The sequence below is a fragment of the Neolamprologus multifasciatus genome, chromosome 23 (genome assembly GCF_963576455.1).
Source record: "Neolamprologus multifasciatus chromosome 23, fNeoMul1.2, whole genome shotgun sequence".
Classification (NCBI taxonomy): domain Eukaryota; kingdom Metazoa; phylum Chordata; class Actinopteri; order Cichliformes; family Cichlidae; genus Neolamprologus; species Neolamprologus multifasciatus.
Genome location: NC_140460.1, coordinates 337,072 through 355,197, shown reverse-complemented (window position 1 = coordinate 355,197; position 18,126 = coordinate 337,072). Strand labels below are relative to the sequence as shown.

At 43.1% G+C, this 18,126-nt stretch overlaps 3 protein-coding genes across 4 annotated transcripts in view; all 3 read right to left on the bottom strand.

Annotated features, from left to right (window-relative positions):
• Positions 1–1,181, bottom strand: part of p3h2 (prolyl 3-hydroxylase 2) — a 46,298-nt gene extending 45,117 nt beyond the window's left edge. The window contains exon 1 of one of the 2 annotated variants that reach the window (XM_085152170.1): positions 67–1,181. In XM_085152170.1, the coding sequence (XP_085008296.1) occupies positions 67–474 (408 nt within the window). In that variant the 5' untranslated portion in view covers positions 475–1,181. The remainder of the gene's footprint in view (positions 1–66) is intronic. The other variant, XM_085152171.1, reaches the window with a different exon arrangement.
• Positions 1,182–4,424: 3,243 nt separating this feature from the next.
• LOC146490581 (claudin-7-like) lies at positions 4,425–5,895 on the bottom strand. The gene is made up of 4 exons (XM_085152194.1): positions 5,555–5,895; positions 5,196–5,360; positions 5,005–5,083; positions 4,425–4,924 (listed from the first exon to the last, which is right to left on the bottom strand). Exons 1-4 carry the CDS (start codon positions 5,754–5,756, stop codon positions 4,762–4,764), a joined length of 609 nt encoding a protein of 202 aa, XP_085008320.1. The 5' UTR covers positions 5,757–5,895; the 3' UTR covers positions 4,425–4,761.
• Positions 5,896–13,441: 7,546 nt separating this feature from the next.
• On the bottom strand, positions 13,442–15,116 carry LOC146490580 (claudin-7-like). Its single transcript, XM_085152195.1, has 4 exons — positions 14,639–15,116; positions 14,309–14,473; positions 14,089–14,161; positions 13,442–13,997 (listed from the first exon to the last, which is right to left on the bottom strand). Exons 1-4 carry the CDS (start codon positions 14,838–14,840, stop codon positions 13,832–13,834), a joined length of 606 nt encoding a protein of 201 aa, XP_085008321.1. The 5' UTR covers positions 14,841–15,116; the 3' UTR covers positions 13,442–13,831.
• Positions 15,117–18,126: the final 3,010 nt, after the last annotated feature.

Here is an 18,126-nt window from a genome sequence, read left to right as displayed (position 1 = left end):
CCGCCGAGTCCGCAACAATAGCGCTCATTCAGCTCCAGCAGCTCCCTCCTTCCCCCCCCTCCTTACCTTCTGATAAGCCTGCTGGAGATAGTTGTACGGGATCCTCCTGTTGAAGTCCTGCACCACATCCTCGCTGACCTTGTGCAGAGACTGCGTGCCAACTTTCTCCTCGATGCATTTGTTCATACACGCCGCTCTCCGCAGGACCGAGTCGAAAAAGCGCAGATCCGAGAAGCTTTCGTCTAACGGATGCTGGTCCTGGCACCTCAGCCGGCACCGGACTCTGGTGGCCCGGACCTGTCTGTGGCTGCTGAGCGCTCCCTCCATGTAGCGCACCACGCTCTCGTAATCGGCACTGTAAAACGCCTCCACCGCGTTATCGTATAACACGTCGTACGGCTCCAGCACACCGGCGGAAGACGGCGACACGGCTGAGAGCAGGACCGGGAGAAAGATCAACACGTTTCCATCCATCCTCTTCTCTTCAGGCTGCGAGCAGCTGCAGGCGGACAGCACACGAAAATCAGCTCAGCCTCCTTTTCCAGTTCATCCAAGCTCCTCTCAGGGATCAGCCGAGCGAGGCGGAAATGGAATAATTACTTACCGAGGACGCACTTGTTACGACCCCCTCTCGCTCCTTTAACTCCTCCCCTCCGAGATGAATGGCCAGGGTACACGCAAAGCTCGTTTTCGTAACAGGGAGACAGCCCCACGGGGAAGCACGGGCAGTCCCGTGGGTCCCGTTTATTCAACATGAAAACACGAAACGCTGCGTTTAAAGGAGGAATGCGCCGTTTAAACTGTTTGGGTTCATTCAGGTAAAAACAAAATCTCCAGTTTTAGACAATTTGAGCTGAAGATGTTTTCAGTCTGAAAACACTGAAAAGGAGACATTTGACTTCAGACTTAAAGAGTTTCCAAAAATAACCGAGAGACTTTCAAACAGGTGAGCAAAGCTGCTTCTGTTCACTGGATGTGTCGCCTTCACAGGGAGAAACGTTTCCACTCACGCCTTCAAATGAACAGAATCAACTTTCTGGGAGTTGTTGTCCTAAACAACAAACTCTTCAGCTCATCCACAGTTAACGAAACTTGGTTTCCACGCTGTTTGGGCAACTTCAGTAACTCTCATGTTAACTCAGCTGTTTAAGAATAAATCCAGCTGCGAGCTCAGGAAACAACTAGAAAACTCTTTGTCAACAAAAGAAAAACGCGCTCTCTCCCCACCAGACGCAGACCCACAGCTTTTCCCACATCAGTGGACGCTGTCTCCCTCTTGAGGTTTTCGATGTACAAACACTTTATTTAAAACGCCACAAAACGACATGAAAGTAGAGTCCAGGTCAAAGCACGTGCATAGACTTCTTTGATACGTCACTTTTATTTACATCGCTTTTATTCCTGCTCTCCAAACAAGTCAATTATAAAGAAGCAAGAAACCAAACGTGCCAGAAATAAAAAAAGCAGATATTTCAGTGATAATAAAAATGTGATGAATCGATAAAATAGGGGGAAAAGTCTAATAAATAATAAATGGAGAAGTAAGGTGAATAAAACATATAATTTTAGAAAGAAGAGTCGAAATAAAAGAAAACTGTCCAACTGTCTTTAGTTGGACAGTTTTTTATGAGTCTGTTTTTTAAAAGTTATTTCATCTGTTATTGACCTGATTACCAATTAAGCCAAACCGAAATATGTGATTAATTAATTTAATTAATCCGCTGTATGTGGATTTCACCACTAGGTGGCAGTCAAACCAAGCAGATTTACACCGATCACTCAGAAGAACCACTGGTACGAAGAGCCCAGTGAATGTAATACACCACCGTACATGTTTTAGACACACCATGAGCTAAACTAGAGCTGTATACATTTTTATATGCTGTGAAAACAATATTCTAATATTGATCTTTGAAAGTAAGTCAATTATTTCAGTGGAAGAAATAATGTAGATGTCAGTAAGCACATACTGCACCTGCACCTCAATCTTGTTTATTTCATGGCAGCGATATCCTGCTAATAACCATTGTTTACACAAACGTTGTCCAATAGCAGCTCTGCACTGCCTGCTGTGAAAGTCACAAAGCAAGAGCATCAACTATTACTTAAGAGGCTGATGGCAGTTTATGCTGGCGGTGTCAGCATTAAAGCTGTTGGCCGCAGAGGGCCCCGCCCACTCTGGACCTCCCGAAGTCCACAACCAGTTCGTTGGTCTTTGAGGTGTTGAGCTGCAGGTTTGTGTGACTCAATTCAATTCAATTTCATTTATATAGCGCCAAATCACAACAAAAGTCGCCTCAAGGCGCTTCATAGATACAGAGAAAAACCCAACAATCATATGACCCCCTATGAGCAGCACTTTGGCGACAGTGGGAAGGAAAAACTCCCTTTTAACAGGAAGAAACCTCCGGCAGAACCAGGCTCAGGGAGGGGCGGGGCCATCTGCTGTGATTGGTTGGGGTGAGAGAAGGAAGACAGGATAAAGACATGCTGTGGAAGAGAGACAGAGATTAATAACAGATATGATTCAGTGCAGAGAGGTCTGTTAACACATAATGAGTGAGAAACTCCATGTGAGGAAGTTCCTCACCAGACTGCTGTCCTCCTCTTCCTGATCATCTTCCAGGATGCAGTCATTTGCATCGTGGCTGTACAGCAGCTGTGCGATGGTATCGTGCTGCTACGAACCAAAATGTTTTCAGCACCTCGTTAAATTTCAGCCACAGAGAATCAGGGCAGTGATTAGATATGACGACTGCTTTCTTTCTGTTATTGTTTTGCTGACAGTTCAGGAAGGAATCTGTGCGGCACACGGCCACTCCCTCAGAGTCTGCATCCACTTAAATCTACACCCGCGTTGTGTTATGTTTCGAGTGAGGAGCGAGATCATTTGTTTCCACAAATTAGAAACTCACTAATGGAGCAAATGTGTAATAATCAATTTCACTCTTCTCTCCCAGAGCAAACGATTAAATCAAAGCATGTATTTATCCTTCGACCATCCTCTTGTATGTTTGCCCACACAAATGTTCACGTGGTGCTTATCTTAAATGGTTGGTTTTACACACTAATGACTGTGAAATGCAGACTGAACAGAAGTAGCTTTCTTACTGTCGTTCCATAATTTGTCTCGTCTGAGAGCAGAGTCAACGCTTCTGTGTACAGTGATGGATTTAATGACATGTATGAAAGGAAGGAAACGAATACACTGGAGAAAACACGCTCGTTACTTGTACACTGTGGCGTTTAAGATAACTGATGCCTGGATACAGCAAACAACAAACTCTTATGGACTTTTTATATTCAACCAAATGCAGTTTGTGTGTTAAAGCAAAGTCTGAACACATGTTAAACTTATGGCACTGTGTTTATTTTACAGCTGTGGTGGTTAGCAAGCAGAGTATTACTGAAAACTGGAATCTGAATATTTTAAATTATGCGACCACAGTTGCTCCCAGACAGTAAGAACAGCGACTGACAGAATCAATAATGACAAATATTACAAAGTTACAAAATGTAACAAAACAATTATAAATATCCCTGCAAATAACACAAGTTCAGTTTATATGGTGGAAATAAAGGCGCCCTCTTACCAAACTGTAAAGCTTCTTATTTTCTCTGCAGAGGGTGTGCACGATGAAGGGTGTGCACGATGAAGGGTGTGCACAATGACGGGTGTGCACGATGACGGGTGTGCACGATGAAGGGTGTGCACGATGACGGGTGTGCACGATGAAGGATGTGCACGATGAAGGGTGTGCACGATGAAGGGTGTGCACGATGAAGGGTGTGCACGATGAAGGGTGTGCACGACTGCTGCAGTGTGACTCTTCATTAGATGGAGGAGCTGTAGAGTGAGACGGCCACGGGCAGGAATCATTTCCTGTGTCGCTCTGTGGTGCATTTGGGTAATCTCAGTCTCTCGCTGAGCGTGCTCCTGTGATTGGCCAGCATGTCATGGAGTGGGTTGGATGTATTGTCTAGCATTGTCCTTATCTTGGACAACATCCGCCTCTCTGACACCACCTCAGCATTCCTGGCCGTGCAAATCAGTTTATTGAGTTTGTTGCCACCTGCGACACTTAACCTGCTGCCCCAGCATGCAACAGCGTGGAGGATGACGCTGGCGAGACTACAGACTACTGAAGAGTGTGCAGCTGATAAAAGATGCTTTTGTATTGTTGCACGTAGAGCACAACCTCCAAATTCTCCCTCCATTAAAAATACAGTCTTGCAGTGGCTTCATGGTTGTGGGTTTTTGTTGTTTTTGTCAGCATCTAATAATAAATAACAAACTTAAATAACTTCATATAAAGTTTCTGTCTTCCCAAAGGCGCCTTTTTAAAATGTCCAGGCTTTAAATATCATTTAAATATCATTTAAATATCATTGATCAAACACAGGAAAACCCAGACGAGAAAAAAAACAAAAACAAAACACTTTTATTTAATTATGCAAACAATAAAAAAACTGACGAGTTACAAAATGAATCACACACTTTAGACACAAACAGATCTACAAAGTACAACAGAAAGTGCTGCACTTTATGGCCACACTGAAAGCAAATCTTATTTAAATCTTATTATAAACGTGATGATTTTATACGTGTGCAGGAGGACGACAGGGTCACAAACATAAACCTGTAATTACAGAAGAAATTTCAGTGTTGAACCTTCACATCTTTACTGTGGGAAACAACACGACCGATCCTGATATGACCTCATTATTCAGTGAAAGTTTTTTCTTCTTCTTTGCTTTCAACTAGACGTAGTTGGACTTCGGATCACTGGTGGGAAGCAGACGGCTGGAGCTTATGGACACTGAGGACATGGCCGTGCATCTCCGACAGCTCAGGAAAGCACCTCCAGTCAGAGTGAGGAGTCCACCGGCCCAGCTCACAAACACGGCGTTACCAAACTCAGACCTGCCGGAGAGAGCAAATAAACACTCAGCGCGCTGCATGTTTGCTCACAGAGTTTATGTGACGATGTGTGTCAGCTGTACCTGATTAGAGGAGGCGAGTGATAAAAGTTCTGAAGAACAACTTTGACAAACCAGGAGGTGATGATGATGGTCAATAAACCTACAGACAGCACATGATATCGTCCATCACTGCAGCTGACATTTTAACAGCACATTGTTGTGAATACATTAGTCTCTCCACTCACTTAATTTAGGTTTAGATCTGAACGCACCTGAGAGCATGAACATGATTCCCCCGATCATCGCTGTCACAGATTTGCTCTGCGAGGCACCGTCCATGAAGTGGGTGCACTTCATCCCCACTGTGGAGACAAGCATCGCCAGAGCAGAGAGGAAGAGGCTGAGTGGCAGCGCTATCCTGGTTGCTTGAATCTCATCTACAGGAAACACAAATATGGGAACGTTTGCTAAACTGTAAATGTAGATTATACATTAAATATCAGTTTTAGAACATTTTTGCTTGTAAAAGCTCAACAAAAAGCTGGAAGTAATTCCACACAAACATTTTTACTTTGAGACATTTCTGACTAATTACAGCCCTTGTTGTAAGCTGGGGTGCAATCAAACCTACCTGGCAGTTTGATAAAGGAATGGTAAATTTCACAGGTGGCTCTGTCTTGGACGCCACCACAGGACATCCATAAGCCCTCATAGGAGCGGTGCTTGCCCTGGACCAGCTTCTTCCAGTCCACCATAACAGTGGCGGCAGCAGTCGCACCGACTCCGACCAGGGAGAGAAAAAATCCAAGCAGCTGTAATCCAGATGCGGCCATCTTATCCAGCAGAGGAGTTAACTTAATCGACGAGTCCTGAAGCGTCTTTGGGAATGTCCAAATTACCTGAAATGCTGATGAGTGCCACTGGAGTCAGTAGTCGCTCGTAGTTGCTCGGTTATGCGTGAGCGCTGCTGCCTCCTGTTTTTAAAGTCCAAGATGCGTCACGCTCTAGATCCCTTTTTCCTCCTGCAGCCGTTGATGGGAAGAAAATGTTCCAGGAAGTCTTATCTTGCTAATTAACTAATGATGATAACATAGATTACACTGACATGCTAAGGAAAGACACAACATGTTTGAACAAATACGAAAAAGATTCCTCTTCTTTGGACGAGTCCTCCTGATGACCTCCATGAGTAGAATTTTAATATTAAGCATTTAATGTTTCTGCAAATCTGGCCTGATGATCAAACTGGGTCTCAAAGAGCACAGACACAAGATTTCAAGATCGGTGCAAATCTGATTTTTCTGCACGGTTTCACTTTGCATCAAAAATGTGCTTCAGGTGTGGCGCATGCCTCGTGCATTTAACCTGCACCTATGAGCCTGCAACAGGGTGCAGGGAACTAAACTGTGAGCCCATCACACAACAACGACCTGATTAGTCATGAAAACAACTGTCATTACAGGTACACAGTCACAGCAGTTATCTAATATGTTTTAATGTGTAATTATTGGATGCATCTTTGGGTTGATGTACGATACAAAACATACTTTAAACTTTAAGCTTTGCAGGATTCAAACTGTGCTGAGATCGACATTTGTAAGTATAATTTTACAGTGAATGAAGAAAATAAGCAGAGTTACTGTAAGGCAGCACATCTTACACATGCAAACATTTGTTGGATTTATTCTGTAACTTCTGTGCTGCATGCTTCAACTGATAAACGATTGCACAAGCACAATTTACAATGCACAGTACTGTACGTTCTGAGACCCACGAGATCCATTAAAGATGATCTTTGAACCAAACGTCTGAACGTCAGCGTCCTCATTGTCATTCCTTTCCTCCATTTAACGCAGCGAGCTCGCGCTTACGTGGACAAACGCTTCATTTACTTCGGCAGTTACCAAATTATCTGACCATATTTGGTTCACAAGATGCCTGTTTGTTAACATTTGCTTTGCCTGTTAGATTGGATCAGGGTCCAGCCTTTCCTGAAATAAGCACAAACATTTTGCAGCAATTAAAGTTACAGATTCCATCTGAATGTGCCACTTAACTCATTTATTATTCTGTTTTTCTTTCCAGCATTGTTAAGTTTGACTTGCTTAGTCTGCTTGAGTCAAATCTTATTTCCAAGGAAGTTTCTTTTGTTGTTGCCTGCAGGCAGATGTTGGTGACAGCAGCAGGAAAGATGTTTTTGTGCCACATGACTTTTTAAATTACTTATTTTTAACAAATTATTGCACCAAGAACTCGACACAACGGTGCGCACACTTTTTAACCTTTCTTTAACTCCACACTGGAGTCAGTCGAGTTTTGCTTGGAGCATCAAGCTGGAGATTTCATTGTTTTTACCATCTTTCAAAATCTGTCTTCGTGCTAACGATCCTGTACGCAGACACACGCTCCATCATCACTGTCAATAATCTAATGTAGCACCCAACTCACGTAGCTCAGGATCAACTCTCGGTTAAGGTGATGATAGTACTACGAGCGGGGCCCTGGGTACGTTACTTAATTTTACTGGTAAACAGCAGAAACAATAACCAGTTTTAACCTTTGTAGAAGTCTTAATATTGGCAGTGCCTCCACTTAGTGAAAATAATATGAGTTCTGTTTAATCTTCACCAAGAATCATGAATTTATCTAACATGTTAACCCGTTGTTACTTTGTAGTAACTGTTACCACTTATAAACTCTGTAAATAATAAATATGACACAACACAAAACTTTAAATTCAAGATGTAAGATTTAGTCAAAATAACGTATGACTTAAATAAAAATTTCCTTACAATTCAATTGGATGTTTTCTCTTCACACTCACAGTCAATGTTTTAGAAAACACATTTATCCAAAATACTCCCCTTTAAGTTCTGTTCAAATTTGTAACCTTTGTAAGCTCAGTTTCTGAAACCGTTGCTCGGGCTCGTTGGGACAGAAAACACACAAACGGCCGCTTCACGTGTTAAACAAGCAGAAAAACGAAACGCACGTGCTCAGGTCTACTCCCTTTGTGCTAAGCGCGCGAGGGCAAGCTGAGGGGCGGGCTCGCTTTGTGACCGTGCGGCCTCCACACGGCAACGTGGTCGGAATTAGCGGTACACTAGTGATGGTAAATTTGATTCTTTTTACTGAATCGAGTTTTAATGAGTCACTCACCAAAGTGAGTCGGGTTTTTTGAGTCATTTGATTCACTGAGTCAGTTGACCAGAGAGTGCAAAAAATTTACATTTTCACTCAAACTTAATTTGTTTCTCTTTTCATGTAAATCCCACTGCTAAGATGAATGATTCTAAAAAAAACAACAACTATTTTATAGAGCAAAAAAGAGCAAAAACATTTCTAAAATTAAGCAATTTCTTATCAAAATTGCTTAATAAACATTTATTTTGTTTATTTGTATTTTATTAGTATTTTCCTTAAATGTGTTAAATTTAAATATATTTTCTCATCTAAATGTCCACTGAGCTGTGAGCCAGGGGGCGGTAATGCACCTTAACATTGGTTGCCAACCAAGAAGAAGAAGAAGCTGTGAGCCAGGAGGGAGGGGGTGAGTGAGTGATTCGTTCGCTCGCTCTATGATTCAGCACAGGAGGGAGGGGGTGAGCGAGTCCTGAGTGATTCGTTCGCTCTATGATTCAGCACAGGAGGGAGGGGGTTAGTGAGTGAGTGATTCGTTCGCTCGCTCTATGATTCAGCACAGGAGGGAGGGGGTGAGCGAGTCTTGAGTGATTCGCTTACGCTTACGATTCAGCACAGGAGGGAGGGGGTGAGTGAGTCCTGAGTGATTCGTTCGCTCTATGATTCAGCACAGGAGGGAGGGGGTGAGCGAGTCCTGAGTGATTCGCTTACGCTTACGATTCAGCACAGGAGGGAGGGGGTGAGTAGCTCAAATGTGCTGTTAGCATGTTAGCAGAGCAATGCTACTGTGAACCGAGGAGCTATTTTCTTGATGTGAGCTTCTACTCAGGGTTTTTTCTTCCAGTTCAGAGCAGAAATGCTTTTGTTAAGAAACTGGCTGTTGTTTTTTCCCCCCCACAATTTTAATTAGAAGCTAAATATATTTCTACTAAGCGAATTAGTTTGCTAACAGAAACAGGGATGAGTCAGTGAGTCAGTTGGGCTTGTGAATCATGATTCACGAGTCAGTAAAGTGATTCTCGAGTATTGAACGATTCGTTCACGAATCGAACATCACTACGGTACACCCGGCTGCTGAGTACACTGGGACAAACCCACGGAAATCCTATCCACAGCAGAAGGGTCCAGAGAATTCCTCTCGGTCCACTGTGCGTTACAGATTACTATTTAGTTCCATAGAGTAATCTGTAGCTTACTACTACATAGCTATTACTGGCTCTAAAATGCTAACATGCTAACTCGCGATTAACATCATACATTTTAAGTACTTCTACATTCTGTTTAAGCTCAATACTACATTCAGTACTCACTCATCACAGGGTAACACAGTGCATAACAGGAAGGTAAATGGCCTGTATTTGTACAGCGCTTTACTCGTCCCTAAGGACCCCAAAGCGCTTTTACACATCCAGTCATCCACCCATCCACACACTGGTGATGGCAGCTACATTGTAGCCACAGCCACCCTGGGGCGCACTGACAGAGGCGAGGCTGCCGGACACTGGCGCCACCGGGCCCTCTGACCACCACCAGTAGGCAACGGGTGAAGTGTCTGTCCAAGGACACAACGACCGAGACTGTCGGAGCCGGGGCTCGAACCGGGGCTCGAACCGGCAACCTTCCAATTACAAGGCGAACTCCCAACTCTTGATCGCCGGTAGACTCTGCATCCACGGCTATTGTTTTTGACTATTCTCCCGTTAGCTCTGGTATACAACCGCCTCCGGTAACGTGCAGCTGCCGACTCTCACTAGCTTAGTTAGTGTTTTTTTCTTCTTTCACTGACCCTAACCCTAATCCAATGGGATAAAAGAAAATGTAAGATTGACAACCCAAAATGAACGTGTAAAACAACTTGCAGCAAATATAAAGTTTTCCTTGTTTCACATTAGATAACAAACCTTTGGTTTTCTTGTAACTTTTAACTCCGTGAACACTTAAATTATGATTGACTTCTATTTATTGTGATTTTAAACACGTTTTTAATGCATTTGAATTCTTTTTTGTTTTTTAAACACGTGAAATATTTACAATAAAGTCTTTACATGACAATGTTTATATCCTTAACCTGTAGGGTCTAAAATAGATATTTGAGACCAGGCTACACTAATAATCCTGGTAACAGAGTGTACGAACTTACCGGTATTTGTGTTGATCAAACTGTAACACTAAAATTACATCACCTTGGTTGAGTAGGTTATGACATTATAAAATAAAAAAACGACAAAGAGAAACAAAGATTTCATTCCAGGCTTGATTCAGTCCGTCCCTCTATGGAGACCCGGGACGTCTGGCCCACGTCTGCCCTGACTGTGATGCACCTCTCAGGCAAAGAATTCACTGTGTGTGGGTATTCAGATTGCTTATAATAAGCCTGCTTATTATGAATAAAAGTTTTGCAGATCTCAAAAAAGAAGGGAAACAAAGAGACATGGAAATGAAAAGCAAAACATTTCAATAATGAAAAAGTTTTTATGAATGAATAAAACAGCAAAAACAAGGATCAACAAATAATAAAATAAGCAAAAGTAGAAAAAAAGAGCTTCAACAAAACATTCCCAGTGTGAAGCAGGAAGCTGTTGGGAGGCTGACCTCAGTGACGTTTGGGCAGGATGTGGCACCAAAAGCTTTTGAAAACAATAACTTTTTAAAGGGAACAGTTCTGTATGTCACAGGTGGGCGTGCAGATGAGCTTTGTTGTGTGTGTGTGTGTGTGTGTGTGTGTGTGTGTGTGGACACTTTCGATGTGTCTGTTTGGTTGATATTTATACATTATTGGAACATGTTTCAATTGCCTTTAAGCAGCCAGAAGCAAAGTTTGTCCTTATGTGTGGATGAATTTATGTATGGATTGCATCAGTAGATGGCGCTACAACCACAGAGCTCACCCACCTGCAGCTGAAGAGAATATCCTCCTGAGAACAAGGACATTTCTGTCCTCTGTAATGGAAATTTGTTTTTGGTCTTAACAGACGACATCCTGGGCTGACCACTGACATCTGGTGTGTTTGGGTGGTAAACAGGAAGAAAATCACACGAAAGTTAAATTCTTTGTTCCTGGATCCTCAGCAGGAAATATCGAGGAGCTCCATCTCTCCTGTCTGACCAGATGAATTTCTCAGTTCCACAGTTTAGTTTTCACTTCACAGACAGATGTTTGTCTTTCTGACATTCAGTCCAATTTAAATAACCAGCTGTAGACATGCCAGTAAGTGTTGAGGAGCACCAGTCATATAAGCTGCCACACACTGGTTGTGCATATATGTGATATGTACATGACACAGCTGGAAAAACAAACGTTGGTGTGAGCATGTAAACATCAGTGATCTTCTTCAGAGCCTGAAACCTTTTATCACACCATCAGCATCCACATGTTACCCTAATAACCCCTCTGCACAGACACAGCACACCTGCAGTGACCTGTAGGAGCAGCTGGAGGTTTCTGAATATCTGAAAGGGTTTGCTGGGTTTCAAAGACTCATTAAGAAACTGAAACTCATGGGTTTACAAGTGTGGTGGTCCCACTCTGGGCAGGGACACAACTGGCCCAAAGATCCACTTTACCCACTATTAAATACTTGTTTGAAAACAAATAATTACAATAAAACTACTGAAGCTAAGTGAAACTGTATATAGCAGATGTACATGAAGGTCCTTCACCACAGCAGCTTCTGCTTATATGTCTAACCTACACACACACACATATATGTCGCTTATTAAAGAATCTCTGGGTTCTTACAAATGAAGAATCTCAATACATAATTACTAAAGTGTTCCTGGATCAGAGAACGCTCTTTACAATAAAAAAGACACGTTTACGTAATGATTCATCAGGTAGATCAGATGTAATTATCTAAAGATGACTCACTGAAAGAGTTTGGCAGCCTCGTTAATCACAAACACTGACACGCAGCTCTGCAGGATTCGTGAGTGTTTGTTTACGGTGCCCAGCACACAGCTCCGCCCTGCTCTCCACCCTCCTCTGGGCCCCAGCAGCTACTCAAATAGGAAAGGAATGATGGAGGGTCATCTGTGGGGGCCACACCCAAACCCGCTGCTCCACCCTCCCCTGCAGCTGAGCCACAAACCACACCTCGCCACAGTGCAGTTGTGAAACAGGAATGCTACACAATACAAATCCAACAAGGTGGCACCTCCGAAGTGGCCACAGAATTAGTCACGTGATCAGTTAGCTCTGCTGTTGAACAAGGCCAGTTTCACTGGATTACTTCCTGTAGTGAAACTTGGGTGGAGGACATTTATTTATTTATTGGAGCAACGACAAGTAGCAGCAAGCTGTCCAGTGCTGGATTCTCTATAGAATAAAACTATTTACCTGATTGTTGTTCTCAGCAGTCGAGTTAGACATGAACAAACGAGCACAGATCAAATATCAAATAACTGCATCAGCACACAGTCGCTCCCAGACTGCATCCACTCACGTCCACTTTTTGTTATGTTTCGAGTGAAGACTGAGCTAATTTCTCCCCACTGTGACTCAGAAACAAACGAACCTGTGTTAATGTTCTCACTCTAATTATTTAATCGAACGATTCACGTATCCATCACACTCAGACCGCAGCCCAGTCTCATGACATGAACATGAACCAAAGTCGGTAAACAGCTTCTGTTTTTGCCTCCTGAAAATGCAGCTTATAGTCAAATCTCATCAGTTATCACTTACTTTCTAAACAATGGCCGTGCTTATCTCAAACGGGTGACCCACTAAATGCTGACTGAATGTAATGCAACAGGTTTCTCTGAGAGCGACCTTGGATATGGTCCTAATGGTCTGGAGTAATGGGCTTAATGACAGCATCTGTGAAAGGAAGGAAAGTATGACATCATTACTCGTACACGGCGGCGCTTAAGATAAGTACCGCCTGGTTACAGTAAACAAGTCTTATGAATGTTTGTGCAGTTTTGTGTCACATTATGGCGTCACAGACTGACAGCAGCTGATATTCCCAGTGAATGATGCTTTGGTGCTGTGGGAACGGGACCGCTGGTCAGGTGTGACCAGCCACATCACCTCGCCAGAGTAACACAGCTTCACATTAAAATACATTTTTAAACATCATCCTAATGATCTGAGCTTCATCAGTTAATAATAATAATAAGAATCTTGGTTATTATCGATCACATGATGTATTTTTGTCTCTGTGAGTTTCTGAAGATGATTGAACTGCATTAATGTTTCATATGGTAGATGTTTGACTGCACGTGTTTCTGTCTTTCAGTTCTGCTCACTTGCTTCTGATTTGTTGATTTCATGAACCATCAACCTGTCAGGTGCTCTGCAGAAAGTTAGCCTGTGTGGCTAATCAAAAACAGGAAAACACAGATTATAAAAAACAAAATTATTTTATTTTTCTTCTCAAAATATACAAAATGTTGATACAAAATGTTATCTGATCAGAGGAAGCATCACAGACACAAATAAACACATAAAACACACACAAACAAATCTGTATATCGGAAAAGTATCGGAAACTACGCTGTCTCCACTTTACATGTGGCCACACTTCAAACTGTTTGTCTTCAGTGCCATTATAAAGAAACTCTACCTGACATGCTCACTTGTATGTTTATCGATTTGTGGACTTTTTCAGACTTTAAACTTTGAACCTCGACATCTTTACAGCAGGAGAAAGCAGATTCTTCTGAGCAATCCTCACTCCGATCTCAAAGATCTCTCAGTGAACGAACGTATTCTTTAAATAATCCACAAACCGGCTCCTTCTTCAGGTTCTTGTGGCCTTTCCAACTAGACGTAGTTGGACTTGGAGTGATTGGTAGAAAGAAAGTGGCTGGAGCTCGTGGACACTGGAGGGTTTGTCCTCCAGCATCTCCGACAGCTCAGGAAAGCACCACCGGCCGCAGTGAGGAGTCCACCAACCCAGCTCACGAACACGGCGCTACCAAACTCAGGTCTGCCAAAAAGAGCAGAGCAGCATTAATTTAGCCCACTGCGTGTTTATTTACAATGTGTGTGCGCGTGTGTGTGTGTGTTGATGGCAGCACCTAAACAGCTTGTGTCCACTGTAAGAGAAAACCATGTTGACGAACCAGGAGGTGATGATGATGGTCAACACGCCTAATGAAAGAAAACATCTTTGATCATTCCAGCACTCGTGGACGCTGACCCACCTGTTCACTACTGACCAATAACAACGCTCGCAGCTGCTAACTTCATTATGACTGGTGTAGAGTACTTCAGTCTGAGCACAGGCTTTGGACACACCTGAAAGTATGAACGCGATTCCTCCGATCATCGCTATCATGGATTTGCTCTTTGGCACACCATCCATGAAGTGGGTGCACTTCATCCCCACTGTGGAGACGAGTACAGCCAGAGCAGAGAGGAGGAGGCTGACCGGCAGCACGGCCCTGGTAACCTGAATCTCAGCTGCAGCGAACAGAAGCACAAATATCAGCTTTACTACGCTGGTGAGAGAAAGATTTGGTTTGTTCTCTGATGGCTCGGTGGCTAAACTCCAAAGTAACTGTAACTACATTTACCCAAAAAGCAGCGTCTTGCTTTGAGATGATTGTAGGTGCGATGCAAACTTACTCGGCATTTTCAGGATGGACTGATAAATTTCACAGGTCATTCTGTCTTGGACACCAGCGCAGGACATCCATAAGCCCTCATAGGAGCGGTGCTTGCCCTGGACCAGCTTCTTCCAGCTCACCATAACAGTGGCGGCAACAGTGGCAGCGACTCCGACCAGGGAGAGAAAAAAGCCGAGGAGCTGCAGTCCGGACGCGGCCATGTTATCCAGCAGATCAATAAGTCCTGAGACTTGTTGTGAGACGGAGAACAGTGATGAGCTGAAGTCAGTAGCTGCTGATTTAAAGGAGTCCCTCCCTCGTAGTTGCTCAGACCTTTGTGCGAGAGCGCTGCTGCCTCCTGTTTTTAAAGTGTAAGGGTGAGGCCCCCTTTTTCCTTCCGCAGCCTTTGATGGGAAGAACTTTTTCCTGGAAGTGGTATCAAGCTAATTAAGTGATGACTGGAAACACCGACTATTCTAAAGAAGAGTCGCTTTAACATCACTTTAACATCTTTGCTTAGGCTCCTATCAAAATAAGTCAAATGGGAATCAGTTCACTCTTTATTATTTTCTTTCAAATAATTCAGAAAGAAAATAATGAAGAAAAGTTTTTTCTTTTTCAAACAAATAATAAAAAAGCTCTTTGGAAGACACCTCCTGATGTCTGTCAACTTTTGAGCCTACAAATCTGCAGAAATGTAATATTAGCCTACATGATTGTTGTGATGATGATCACCTAATGGTTACCCTGCATGTGCCTCTACTCTGGATATCACATCAGGGCAGTGACTCTCTGATCCAGTTGAATCTACGTAGACCAGTTAGCGACGTATGATCAGCCTGAGCCGACCAGTCTGCAGGTCGAGTTGCTGGACGCAGTTTCTGAGCCGTCACAGATGAATTGGCCGATTAGTCACGTTGACAATAGTGTTGTTTCTCTTTTTGGGTTTGTCAGATGTATTTGCACTGAAAGCCTGCTGGCCTGTGATCACTGGGTCGCCGGTGCTGGACTTTCTCATGTTTTGTAAGGATGTGACGTTCAGATGCTGCTGATCTGTGTTTGTCCTCATTTGTTTTTTAAGGGCAGACCTCACCAAGCTGACATTTTGGCCGGTGTTCCCCTGATGGCTCTTTGGGGATGTCAAACTGTGTTTCCTTTGACATTTTTTATAGATTTAACTAAAAACAGACAAATGATTTGTTTTCTTTAAAGAGACGATACTAACTTAGAGGCACAATTGAAAATTGCTTGTTTGCTAAGTCGGGAGAAACTTTGCTCCAGACCACTTTAAGAAATTGCAAGAATGCGTCTTTGGCAGCCAAACATACAGGAATGAAGGATGGCTCAAGGTCTCTGCACAGCGCTGTGATTCCCAAACATCCGTTAAAGGTCTTTGAAGCAAACGCTGAATGTCAGCATCCTCATTGTGACTCTTTTCCTTTGTGATGCACAGCAGCAGGCTCGTGCTGACGTGAACAAACTCTTTATTTTTCCTTTGACAGTTACTAAATTATTTGAGCATATTTGGTTCACAGGATACGTGTTTGTAAACACGCCGCCTGCATCGCCTGCTCGATTGGCTCAGGCTCCGCCCTTTCCTGAAATATGGCTTCATCAAAACATTTTGCTGCAATTCAAGTCCCAGATTTCATCTGACTTTGCCTTAATTACATCACGTCTATCCTTCCTTTAGCACTTATTAACTTATTTAAAGTCTGCTTAGGTCTTTGTTTATTTACAAGGAAATAAAGGTCACTGGGGGTCGCGTGATGAGCCTGCAGGGAGCAGATGGTCGGTGACAATATCAGGAAACCCGCTTGTTTGTATCTGTATCTGAATTGGCTTCAGCACAACACAAAAGCCTGCAGTGAAACTGTCTGATGAGAAGCCGGCTTCCTTCTATTCTCACAGCGAGTTGAGAGCGTATGCCAGCTTGAAGAATAATATGTCATCTTTCATCTAAACACACGTTATTCCCACTATAATAATACTGTGTTTGTCAGCCGTACTCCATACATGAAAGACTGATTCACATACGAGCAGTTTAATAAGGAATGCAGAGTCTGAAGCTGATGGTTTGTAACTGTGCAGTTAAATATGTGCCTACCAGCAACAGTAGCCCGTGTGTGCTGTGTGTGCAACAAGTGTGGTGGAAACGTGTAGGTCCATGCTTAGTTGTCAGAAAAGCTCTGACTGTTTGGTGTCAGCAGACCTTCAGGAGTGTCCTGTGGTGCCTGTGCAGTTGGCAGCAGACCCTTTGAGTCCAGCTGGTTAAAGTTTAAAACATCCTGACATCAATCCCCTGCATGGTCACAGGACTTTGCATAGATTCCCTGAGTCTGAAAATAAGTGTTTGTGGCCAGATCACTTTGCTCAAATGTAGCAGCTTCTGTGTTTCAGAGGTCTAATCTGCATCTGTCACACTGGAAATTAAAGGCCAGCACTGAGAGTACTGAATGAACAAAAGATTTATGAACTTATAAAGTCACAAGATAAACAATTTTTGGGATTTAGGTTTTATTGATCCAGCGAACACAAAGAAATCCTGGCTATGTCGGAGCCATGCCCCCATCCTCTGGTTTGTCTGGATCCTCCATCATTTGTACAGGTTAAATATTTGCCCAACTAAGGTGGTGCAAAATGTCTTGAAAAGGTTCAAACAGGGCATCAAAGGCTGGAAAGTAAGTAGCACTAAAAACAGGCGATTAGGGGAACATTTGAATCCCAAAGAGCTCTGGGCTTCTGTAATGTTGCTTGGACGCTTCCGGAGAAGTTTTTGTGCTGGGATGTGACTCACTGTCCTCCGCTGTTGCCATGGGAACAGTGGTCTGTGACTTGGTTTGGGTGTCATAACCTTTTTCCATGTGATTGTCAGTAACTAATGTTTCTCTGCAGAACGTTGCAGATCATCGTTTATTTTTGTGTTTGTGAAAATAGAGTAAACATCTGTTTCAATCAGCGCACCAGATCCAGCGGCTGGATTCAGACATCTGGACCCTGCAATCGCTCATCTTTACTCAGTTTTCCAAGTTTCGTACCAGCACAGACTTTCAAGACTAACATGCTGCCTTCAGCCTCTGTTGGTGATGTAAATGTCTGCCGACACCCACACAGATGGGGACGCGACTATTTGGAGAATTGTATTTTTTATTGACTCCTGCATCCAACTGGTTAACAAGCCTGGTTTAGCTGATTCAAAACAGGCTCTGTGAGGACAGTGCAGGGCTGCAGACAGCAGGAAAAGCAGGACTACACAACTATCAAAACTACAAAGAAACTAATTCAAAACTAACTTCAGTCTCAGCTGACTGCAGGTTTCCAACCCTTTAAACAGTACATTTGCACAACGACTGAAATGACTGACTGCTTATCAATGATCAAGAAACTGACCTCAGGAAACAATGAGTGGGATGCTAATAACTGAGAGGCTGCCATGTGGAGAAATGTTTTATGCTCAGATGAGACAAAGACGGAGTTATTTGGCTCCAGGCTTAAAAAGTATGTTTG

What these genes read in the sequence shown, in the direction of transcription:
- LOC146490581 (XM_085152194.1), bottom strand. Translation starts at nt 5,756, where the DNA reads ATGGCCGCATCTGGATTACAGCTGCTTGGATTTTTTCTCTCCCTGGTC. An exon ending in AATCATGTTCATGCTCTCAG is followed by an intron (nt 5,084 to 5,195) that starts GTGCGTTCAGAT and finishes TGCTGTCTGTAG; the next exon opens with GTTTATTGACCATCATCATC. An exon ending in CACTCGCCTCCTCTAATCAG is followed by an intron (nt 4,925 to 5,004) that starts GTACAGCTGACA and finishes TCTCTCCGGCAG; the next exon opens with GTCTGAGTTTGGTAACGCCG.
- LOC146490580 (XM_085152195.1), bottom strand. Translation starts at nt 14,840, where the DNA reads ATGGCCGCGTCCGGACTGCAGCTCCTCGGCTTTTTTCTCTCCCTGGTC. An exon ending in GTCCATCCTGAAAATGCCGA is followed by an intron (nt 14,474 to 14,638) that starts GTAAGTTTGCAT and finishes TGTTCGCTGCAG; the next exon opens with CTGAGATTCAGGTTACCAGG. An exon ending in AGTGGACACAAGCTGTTTAG is followed by an intron (nt 13,998 to 14,088) that starts GTGCTGCCATCA and finishes TCTTTTTGGCAG; the next exon opens with ACCTGAGTTTGGTAGCGCCG.